This window comes from Hipposideros armiger, unplaced genomic scaffold (genome assembly GCF_001890085.2).
Source record: "Hipposideros armiger isolate ML-2016 unplaced genomic scaffold, ASM189008v1 scaffold_619, whole genome shotgun sequence".
Classification (NCBI taxonomy): Eukaryota; Metazoa; Chordata; class Mammalia; order Chiroptera; family Hipposideridae; genus Hipposideros; species Hipposideros armiger.
The window spans coordinates 387,947-398,916 of NW_017731969.1; the positions used below are offsets into that span (position 1 = coordinate 387,947).

The following is a 10,970-nucleotide window of genomic DNA, read 5'->3' on the forward strand; positions in this document are numbered from 1 at the left end:
TGCTCAGCTCAGGCTGGACTCGAACCGCTGTTGCTCAGAGCTCAAACTCTTGAGCGAGCTCTTAACCAACTGAGCCACTCAGCCGGCCCTAATTGAATTAATTTGAATTTGCATATTGATAGCTAGTGGTTACCAGTCAGGGCAGCTTAAGAAAAGGCCCAGAGGCAGGAAGCGAATACAACCCAGAGGATCCGTATTGGTTTCCTGTGGTTTCGGTAACAAGTTACCGCAAACTTAGTGACTTAAAACAACACAAGTTTACTCAATTAAACTTTTGGAGATCAGAAGTCTGAAATCAAGGCACTGGCAAGTCTGTGTTTCTTCTGGGGGCTTTGGGGAGGATCCATTTCCTGGCGTTTTTCAGCTTCTGGAGGCTGCCTGCCTGCCTTGGCTCATGCGTGGTCCCTTCCTCACGTCACCCTGACATCTGCTTCCATTGTCACATCTCCGGCTACTGACTCTGACCATCCTGCCTCCCTCTTATAAGGACCTTGTGATGACACTGGGCCCGCCGGATAATCCAGGATCATCTTCCCATCTCGAGATCCTTAACGTAATCACAAATACAAGGTCCCCTTTGTCACATAAGATCACAGGTTCAGGGGATTTGGATGGGGGCCATTTATACTGCCTGCTACAGGGTCTGAGCACCTAGAATATAAGCGTGTCCAGTGATGGAGAGAGGTCTTGAATACCAAGCCATAGAGCTTGAACATGGCCTTTCCTTCAAAGTAAATCCGTCACCTGTCACCTTCTCACCACCTCAGCTGCTGGTACCCTGATGCAAGTCACCATCACCTCTTGCACCATCAACTATTGCAATAGCTCCTCACTCCCTTCTCCCCTCCCCCACAGTCCAGTGTCCACGAGCAGCCAGAGGGATCCTATTAAAATCTAAGTCAAATCATTTCTCTGCTAAGAATAGGGTTGCCTGATTTATGGGAGGCAAAAAATTACAGACTATTCAATTAAATTTGAATTTCAGATCAACAACAAATAATTTTTTAGTTTTAGCTCCAGTATTGCATGGGACATACTCCTGCTGAAAATTTTTGTTGTTGATCTGAAATTCAAATTTAATTGGGTATTTTTGTATTTTTATCTGGTAATGGTAGCTCAGAGCCCTCCCATGAATCCCCAAACATGTGTTATGGCCTAGAAGGCTTTCAAAGTTTGTTCCCCGCTGCCTCTCTCCCTTCGTCTCACACCACTCTCCCTCTTGCTTACTCTGTCCCACCCACACTGGCCTCTTCCTGTTCTTGGACTATGCCAAGCACATTCTGCCCCAAGGCCTTTGCGCTTGCTGTTCCGTCTGCTTGAAATGTTTTTCTCCCTCCCTTCTTCAGGTCTTGGCTCAAATATCACCTTACCCAAGAGGCCTCTCCTGGCTGACCTATATCCCTGCCCCACTCAGCTCTGTCTCCCTTAGGTTTAGTACTTATCACCACTTGATGTATTTCATATTTCTTTCTTTCCTGGCTTATTGTTTGTCTTCTTCCATGAGAATGTCAGCTCCCTGAGGGCAGGGACGTGTGTGTCTGTTTTGGTTCCTGCTACATCCCAGTGCCTATAATAGGGCCTTGCACATATGTTTGTTGAATGAATACAGGAGTAAATGATGATATATCATTGAGCCCCTGGATCTACATGTCTGAAGCCGGTTTTGTGAAATGGGATAGGAGGATACACATCAGCTTCCCGTTAGCCTACACCTCCATCTCTGAGACCAGGTCATGGCTGGTGGATTTCCTGCTGACCACAGTTTCATCCATGCTCCGTGACTCCTTCAGGGCCCAGCGACATGCAGCTGGCAGTGACCGGCAAAGTTGAGCCCGCCCGAAATACAGGAAGAGCACAGGATTGAGGCAGCTATGAGCAAGGGCGAGTCCAATGACAAGGGGTTCAGCCCGCAGTGCTCGGGCCAGGAGCGTGGAGTGTGGGGCAGCCACGGTGAGCACCAGCCCCATCATGTGGTAGGGAGCCCAGCAGACAAAAAACCCCACCACGATGGCAGTGCCCAGTGGCCAGCAGCGTCGGGCCGCATGGCACAGGAGGACACCGTGGCAGCTGGCCACAACCACCAGCGGCCCCAGGAAGCCAAAAATAAACCGGGTGATGGTCACTGTGTTCTCAGCCACAGCCGAGCCGCCGTAGTCCACCACACACTTCAGCTGAGGTGGGTAGTGCTCCTGGTGCAGGCGGTGGTAGATGGCCGAGGGCACAGTCATTAGCAAGGCCAAGGTCCAGGCTGCCCCACAGGCTACCTGCACCCTGCACGCTCGCTGATGATCCACAGCCCACCGGGGGGGCCTGAGAGCCCGCAGACAGAGGTCCGCACTGAGAGCAGCCAGGAGTAGGACGCTGGCATACATGGACAGCAAGATGACAGAGGACAGGGCCCGACAGCCCACTGCCCCATATGGCCAGTGGCCCCCACGGGCGATGGGCACCACCAAGAAGGGGAGAGACAAACAGCAGAGCAGGTCCGCCATAGCCAGGTGGAGGAACCAGGTGGCACTGACACTCTGGCGGGTCTCTTTCCTGGTTACCCAAGCCACCATGGCATTGCCTGGCACCCCAACCAGGAAGACAGCAGCATACAGCAGGAGTGGGGCCATGCGGAGGGGGTCGATGGAGACACAGGTGCCATCAGGGCAGTCCACAGGTAAATCCGGAATCTCGCCATAGTGCTCATACTCATAGACAAGAGAAGTGTTCTCCATCCAGGCCCCAGACACCTAGGCAGGAGACAAAGGCCATGAAACCTCGGTGACAAAAACTCTCAGGCCTCTGGTGTGCAGGAGCCTCAGCCCATTAGCATCTTAGAAACTAGCATATGACCACATTAGAACCCCAGCACATTCAAGTATTGAAATTCTAGAATACCACAATGTCAGAACTATTACAGCTTGTTAGCATCTTGGAATTCTAGAATATGCCAACCTAGAACCCCCAGCACTTAGAACATTGGAATTCTAAAATGCTAGTGTCAGAACACTGGCTCGTGAGCATTCTGGAATTCTAGAATACTACAGTGTTAGAAACCCAGCTTCTGAGTATCTTGGAGTTCTAGAAGATTACAACAGTAGAACACAATCATGATCAAAAATCTTGGAATTCCAGAATATTACACTGTTAGAACCCTAGCCAATCACTCTTTGGGATTCTAGACAACACTGTCTGATTGAACTCTCAGTGTCCACAAAAATGTTTTATGTCTATGCCGTCCACCATACCATAGTAGCTGCCAGCCCCGGGTGGCTATGAAGCATTTGAAATGGGGCCGCGGCACCTGAGAAACTAAATTTTCAATTTCATTTAGTTTTAATTAATTTAAATAGCAGCACCTGGCTAGTGGCCACCTTATTGGACAATGAAGTTCTAGAGCACTGAAATGTTCGAACACTCGTCCATCAGCAGCCTGGAATTCTAGAATTTAAAATATTGGAATCTGAACAGCCATCAAGAGGGGGAAAGCTTAATATATTCACAGCAAAAGTATTTGACTCGGTTCTTCTTCATCAGTATTTTCAAATCTTGGTGTGATGAAAGTACCTCTGCAGTAATTTTGTCATTTTTTTTAACATAAACTAGGTTATTATAAAACACACAGACCACAAAATTCACACCTCGCACAAGTACGCTCTCTGGGTTTCACAACCTGGACACAACTGTGTACCTAACAACCAGGACAAGAAACAGAATGTTTCTAGAATCCTACCAAAGCAAATTTTCAACATAACAATAGTGTTAGGAAAACAGGAAAGATAAAATGTTGAAATAAAATAAAATTCTCTACAATTCATTCATTAATTCAACACAGCTCTGGAGTACTTCCTCTGTTCCAGGCACTGGATGCACAGCAGGGGACAAGACAGACATAAAAAGCTCTTTTCCCTTGGAGCTGCCACTCTAGTGGGAGGAGTCAGACAGTAAAGGAATAAAAAAGCAAATGCCCCGTATTCCCAAAGGTGATAAATGCTATGGCAAAAGAAAAAAAGCACAGGGAATTTTTAATTTCCTATACTGGAATTTTAAATGAGTGGTGAGGGAGGGCTTCTCTGAGAAGCTGATATTTGAGCAAAACCATAAATTAGGTGAGGGAGGGAGCTGGGAATCTGGGGGAAGAGAGTTCCAAGCAGAGGGAACAGCCAGTTCAAAGGCCCTGAGGTGGGAACATGATGGTTTTGTTTGAGGAATATCGAGAACACCAGTGTGACTGGAGTGAAATAGACGAGGGGGACTAAGGGGAAGTAAGAACAGAGATATCAGGGGCCACGTGGAATATTGTAAAGACTTTACCTTTTACTCCATGTGAGATAATAGATATGGGAGGTATGGGAGGGTGCTGAGCAGAGAAGTGATGTAATCTATCAGCAATAATAATAACTATTGTTATTGGTATTATTATTAATATTATTGTTAGAAGCCACCATCCATTGAGCACTTTGCATTACGTACCCGGCATTGCTCCAAGCACCTTTAAATATCATATCGTTTTCTCCTTACAACAACCCTCTGATCTTAATACTATTGTTATACCCATTCTACAGATGAGGAAACTGAGGCACAGAGAAGTTCAGTAACTTACCTAAGACCACTCAGCTAAGCAAGTAACACAACTGAGTTTCGAACTACGTTAACCCCACTCCAGGATGCCAGACCCTAGAATATTATCATGCAAAAATCTTAGATTCAGGAGAGTTACAAGGCAATACAGCCAGTGGTCCTGAGCAGACCTGGGTCTGTGACTCAGTTTCAGTTGGCTCTCTCTCGGTTTCCTTGTCTGAGAAATGAGAATCACCAAGGTGAACCTACCTCACCGGTTTGGGGAGGCCTTGAGGAGTTAATACGTGTAAAGCACACGGCGCAGAGCAAGGGTTCAGGTAGATGGTAGACCTGTCAGAGTGACCTGATCCTGAGGCTCTCTAATGAGTCTCAGGGGTGGCTGGCACTGCCCAGGGCTCCAGCCAGGGTTGATGCCACAGGAAAGACAGACGGGAAGTTGGGACACTGCCTCCCACTCCCTCCACCCTGCCAAGTTGCTGCTAAGCTGTCAAGTCAAGCCACTTTGTGTGTGCATGTTTGAGGTGTGGTACTCTGCTTTCATATTATTTTCATCACTAGAGTAAATGTGTGCAGGCTTTAAAATCTCAAACCCTCACCAGCTGTGTGGCCTTGGGCAACTCACTTAACCTCTCTGTGCCTCAGCTTCGTCATATATAAAATAAGAATAATATGCCTACCTTATAGGGTGTTATGAGAATCCACCAAGTTAATAGGAGTGAAGAACTGAACACCACACATGTTTTAGCTGCTATCAGCTTATCTACTGCACCCTGTCTCCCCATCTTAAGACCCCACCCCTCTCATAAAAACCCAGGACATTTTCTCTGTGTAAGCAATTCAATTGTCTATGGTATTTCCCTTTTAATATAATAAACAGAAATGGGAATATTCAACACCCACTTCATCACCCCTTAATCTGTTCCTCTTAATGTGTCTTAGGTCTGTTTCCCTATATTCACGAATATCGCCCCTGTGTTCACAATGGCTTAAAAATCGGTCCATTGTTTGAGCATGTCATGCTTATTAACCAGCCTCAGACTAAAAGATACTTAATGATAATCAAGCATGAGTGGCGTTATTATTTTATACAATAAATTTTACTTCTATATTTACATTTACATATAAAATAATTACCATGATTTTTGCTTTGTAATCATTCAAATAATCAATGACCTTTATCAAGCACCTGTTATACATGAGGCATGACCCTTATAACAACCCTATGAGATAAGCAGTGTTACTATTCCCACATCCAAGAATGGCAGGATTATTATTATCCCCGTTTTCCAGGGTGTCAGCTCTTTTCTGCTTTGGGCCCTGCTGTGTCCCCAGCATCTAGAACAGCCTCTGGCACACAGCATGTGCTTAGGTGATATCTGGTGAGTAAAAGAATGAAGAGGAGAACTAAGGCACAGGGAAGCTAAGAAGTCACTTAGATTTCTACCCATTCCTTGCAGTTACAAGCACCCTTGCCCATGCTCTTGGCACACGTATATTATATTTGTACATCAGGTGGCCTGGCTGGAACTCCCGCTCTGGGAAACCGTAAGGCAGAATCCACCAAAGCTGAACATATGAGAAGCACACATATGCTCACCAAAAGACATGTACTGGAACATTCAGCCCGAGATGGGAAAGCATCCAAATATTCACCCACAGGAGAACGAATACATATATCAGGATATATTCGTGCCGTGGAATGTCCTATGGCATGAGAATGAACGTGGGTAGATGGAGCAGGGAGCCAGACCTACTGGGAAGTTTACTGGATGACCCCATTCACATAAAGTTTAAAAACAGGCAAAAGAATTCTATGGGGTGGGTAGTGACTGGGGGGGTAACGGAGGGGACTCTGGGAGTGAGCTCGTGCAATTTCTTGACCCTGGGTGCCAGTTACCTGGGTGCCTAGCTCCCAGAGATAAGCAGAGCTGCCCAGTCCTGAGGTGCACACCTTTCTGTGTGTATATCATCCAGGAAAATAAGGTTAAAGGACCTTTCTTAAGAGGTGGAATTACTGAGTCAAAGGGCTTGTTCATCAGGCAAGTGATCACTTGATACGTTTTCCAGAAGCTGCAGGTTGGAGAATGGCTATTTCCCAGACACCTGAGTATAATAATATAATATTTGGATCGTTGCAAAAGCCTTTCTGCCCAAGTCAATTCCAAGAGTCTGGGCTTCTGATGTGAATTCCAATGTGATAGTGATTAAGGTTCCGTTTCTCAAATTCGAGATCTGATGCCCAGATTCTGAATAGAATGAGTCAAATAGGCCAAGACTGTGAAATTCCCCCAACTCCCTCCTTCCCTTCATCCTTACCTTTTCTTGCAAGAGGGTCTCTGGTTTTAGCCAAACACCACTTGGGAGCACAATCCAGGCCCACAGCCAGGACCCAGGAGGCCTGGGGTTTCTCCCACGTGTCTGGCAGCTGGTAGATTCCGGGAAGTTCGTCCCGTTTGCCAGGGCTCCTATGGGATGCCACTGGGGCACTGCCAACCTCACGGACCATAGGACATCTTCATAAACCGGGAAAAACAGGAGTGGCCTTTTCCTGCTCTCAGGACGTGTTTGTCCTGTATTCTTCCCATGACTCACATATCCCCAAATTGCTGGGCAGCGGAGGTCGGAGAGGTCTTGGTGGGTGGAGAGCTAACCACATCTCCAACCCAGACTCAGTGTCACCAGCTTCCCTGAAGCCAGACTTGCGTGTCGTTTGATCTATCAGGCTTGGGGGTCTTGGCTTTCCTCACAGGGCCCCCTGAGGCCTTTCTCACTGAGCACCCCGTCCCGGCCTCCATGTCCCCAGTCTCCTTTTCTGAGCCCCAGGGCAGGTAAACATTTTCCCCACCCCTCATGTTCTGAGGGAGAAGCTCAGGGTCACGTCCTCCACAGCAAAGCCAAGGCCACTGAGCACAGGGCTTGAGGCCTGACAGGCAGACAGAACACAAACAAGTCTGAGCCCCTCTGTGGGCCTCAGTTTTCCGTCTTTAAAATGGGAAGATGTTGACCATAGTTGTTGTCAACCTCCCTCTCAGCGTAGTACAGAGGCTGAAAATATGGACTCAAGAGCCAGAATGATAAGGTTCTGGTTCAGGTCCACCGTTGATGAGTTTCAGAGCCTCAGCACCCCCTGAGTCTCAGCCTCTTCACCTGTAAAGTGGATGTTTTGCTTGAAGCATTAAATGGGCAAAGAGATTAAAACACACAATGGTGCCTGGTTCATAACAAACGTACATGTTTGTTAAATTAACAACAAAAAGAATATGACACAAATTCCCGAAATTTACATTTTAAGAATGCAGGCTTAGTAAGAGGAAGTGGCTCTCCAACTTTTGAACCCTTGGTTCAGCAGTTTTTTTGTGTTTGCATGTCTTTCTGCGTATGTGTGTTTTAGAGGCGGAGGCATATGTTTATACATTTCTTTTGTTGTGTTTAGAGAATTAAACTGTGTTGTTAGAGGAAGTTGTTCCCGAGTTAAGAGACTGGAAGTCACTGTGTAACCTGGGGTGTCTCCAGGCCTCTCTCTGAGTGACCCAGTCTTGGCTGAGCCTGGCCCCAGATTCCGTGGAAACAAACACCCCCTTCCCCGGTCGCATCGTGTTTTGGAAGGCCTCATCTCTCACATCCTGCCAGCCCCAGGCCTCTGTGGGAGCCTTCTCTCGTCAGAAAAATATTAGAATGGAAGAAGCTGAGGGTGGGGACTGTCTTTGGTCAGCTAAAACTTTCTCTGATCTGATAAGTTTACAAGAGTGTGTTTCTCAGGTCACTCGATCTTAAACTCCTCAGCCACTGAGTCTCGGGGCGTACATCTCTTGAATTCCAGAAGACTAAGATTTCCTGGTGTCCCTGAAGGTGGGGGCCCTTCCCTTGGGGCCTGGGGGGATGCTATGGGCCGAGGACAGGGTCTCATCTGTACACCTCAACACCGGGAGAATCTTAGAATGAAAACATCATAGAAAGTTATAAAGTTTACCCATATGAAATGGACATTTTTGTGGGTCAAAATGAGTTAAATTTCAGCAAATCTGTGGTGACAGAAAGCAGATTCATGGTTGCCAGAAGCTGGGGGGAAAAGAGGGAGAATAAAGAAAGACTCCTAATGGGTATGGGGGTTTTCTTTTGGTGATGAAACATCTGGAACTAGATGTTGGTGACAGTTGCACAACATTGTGAATATACGAAACGCCACTGATGGTGAATTTTATGTTATGTGCATTTTACAATTCTTTTTAAGTAATAAGTGAAACTTTATACCTCCTCATCCAAAAATAGTGCAATCTCATAGAGTTCAACCTAATGGAATTCTAGAAGCCTGAAAGGGTGAAAGGCTAAGATGGAAAAACCAGTCTCTTTCAAACAACATATATTATCATGTGATATTTGGTGCATGCAAAAGAATGTATGGAACATATGTGTAAGTTATAAAGTGCAACAATTTAAAAAAATCTGTAAAATCACCATCCATCTTAGAATCTTTGAATATGTAGACCAAGGGTCAATAAAGCTTTTTGGTCAAGAAACAGGGAGTAAATATTTTATTTTTTGCTGGTCAGGAGGTCATGCCTGGTCTCTGTCACAACCACCCAACCTCCCTGGTAGAAAGAAGCGGCCACAGACTGAATGGGCATGGCTGTGTTCCAATAAAACTTTATTTACCGAAACAAGCAGTGGGCCAGATTTGGCCCACAGGCTGGAGTTTGCTGTCCTCTGATCTGGGTCAAAGACTCTGAAAGCTAGAGTGTTGGAATCACAGACTCTTAGAACATTGGAGTCATAGGCTACGTGCCCCCAAGGGATCCTCTACAATGTTAGCCAAAGACTGAATCACAGGATTCTAGAATGTGACACCAGAACTTCGGAGTGTTAGAAGTACAAGGCTCCAGCTATCAGATGTTAGAATCTTGTAGATCGTTAGTTATTCCTAAACATTAGTTAAGGAATTCTAGCTCTGACTGGTCCAGTATGGTAGTCACTGGCCACACAAGGCTATTGAGCATTTGAACTGTGGTAGATCTGAGATGAGAGATGCTGTGAGTGCAAAATGCACACCAAATTTCCAAGACTTGGTATATATATAAAAAAAAGTGAAATCTCTCAATAACTTTTTATATTGATCCCATACTGAAATGACACTCCAGGCCCTGGGGAACTAGGTCTCAGAAACAGGTGGGTGGGTGACGGGAAACTTGGCAGGGATGGCGGAACAGAGTAGACTCAGCCAAACCCATCACCCACTTCCCTTGCTCACTGCTTCCTCTTCAGACTTGCTGACCCAGCAGATGCCTTGGCCTCAGATTTGGCAATTGCCTGACTTTTCTGCCCACTTCCCTCCTGGGCAGGACTGGTCAACACCGGGCAGAAGCTAAAAAGAAGCCACCTCAGAGAAGCCACCTAGATCCCACTCATTGGCCTCCAAGTGTTTCTAGAAGACCACTGTTGAGCTCAGCTCTTGGGGTAGCATCTGCTTCCCAAATCAGAATGAGGGGAAGACCTCAGTGCTTACAGCTCACTCCCCAAACCAGGAAAGCTAGAGGATGGCCAGGAATAGGGATGGAACATGGGGTTGGGGATGCAGAGGAAGTCAGGGAGAACGTTCTGGAGGCGGTGTGCCATGAAGGAAGGTAGAATAGGAACAGTGATGGTCTTTTATAAACAGGCCAGGCAGCTGGGAGACCAGGCAGGAGGAGAGGCAGGGACACATGCAGGAGAGGATGGAAGACTTGGACCAGACAGGGTGTGGGGTGGGAATAGGGTGGCATCCAGGATGGGTCAAAGGGACCCCTTCCCCTGGGATGGGGATGCAAGGGGAGAGAGAGGTTTAGGAGAAGATGCCAAGGTCAATTTGGGAGAGGTGAGTGGGTGTGGGAGCCACACCTTGCAGAGAGCTATGAAGGTATTGGTTGAAGTCGCAAAAGTGAGAAGCGTGTTTAAGAGAGAACTCCAGAAAGCCAGCATTTAAGGGCAGAGGAAGAAACTCTGTGGAGGAGACAGGGAATGATCACGCAGAGAGAGAGAGAGAGAGACAGAGACACACAGAGGCAGAGATAGCGAGAGACAAAGAAAGACAGAGACAGAGAAAGTGAGACACAGAGAGAGAACCAGCCAGGCCTGGGGCCAGCCTGGGAGGAAGGCAGCAGGAGGGATGTTGGCAGTCGAGGGAGAAGGGACATCCAGGACCACAAGGATCTTCCAGGGGCTAATAGGTGACCCCCACCCAGACCTGAAGATAGTTGGGCTCAGGTCTTCCCCTCAACAACCTTGTTGCCAGGGGCTCAGCACAGGAACCAACATTTACTATCAAAAACCACACACGGGGGCGGCCAAGTGGCGCGTTCATTAAGAACTGGCTTGGGATGCCAGAGGGCCCCGGTTCGGATCCCACATATGAGGGCCAGTGACACTGC

The 10,970-nt window shown here is 47.1% G+C and overlaps 1 protein-coding gene across 1 annotated transcript; it reads right to left on the reverse strand.

Annotated features, from left to right (window-relative positions):
* Window positions 1-1,027: 1,027 nt before the first annotated feature.
* Window positions 1,028-7,204, reverse strand: C5AR2 (complement C5a receptor 2). Its single transcript, XM_019625209.1, has 2 exons — window positions 6,886-7,204; window positions 1,028-2,738 (listed from the first exon to the last, which is right to left on the reverse strand). Exon 2 carries the CDS (start codon window positions 2,721-2,723, stop codon window positions 1,707-1,709), a length of 1,017 nt encoding a protein of 338 aa, XP_019480754.1. The 5' UTR covers window positions 2,724-2,738; window positions 6,886-7,204; the 3' UTR covers window positions 1,028-1,706.
* Window positions 7,205-10,970: the final 3,766 nt, after the last annotated feature.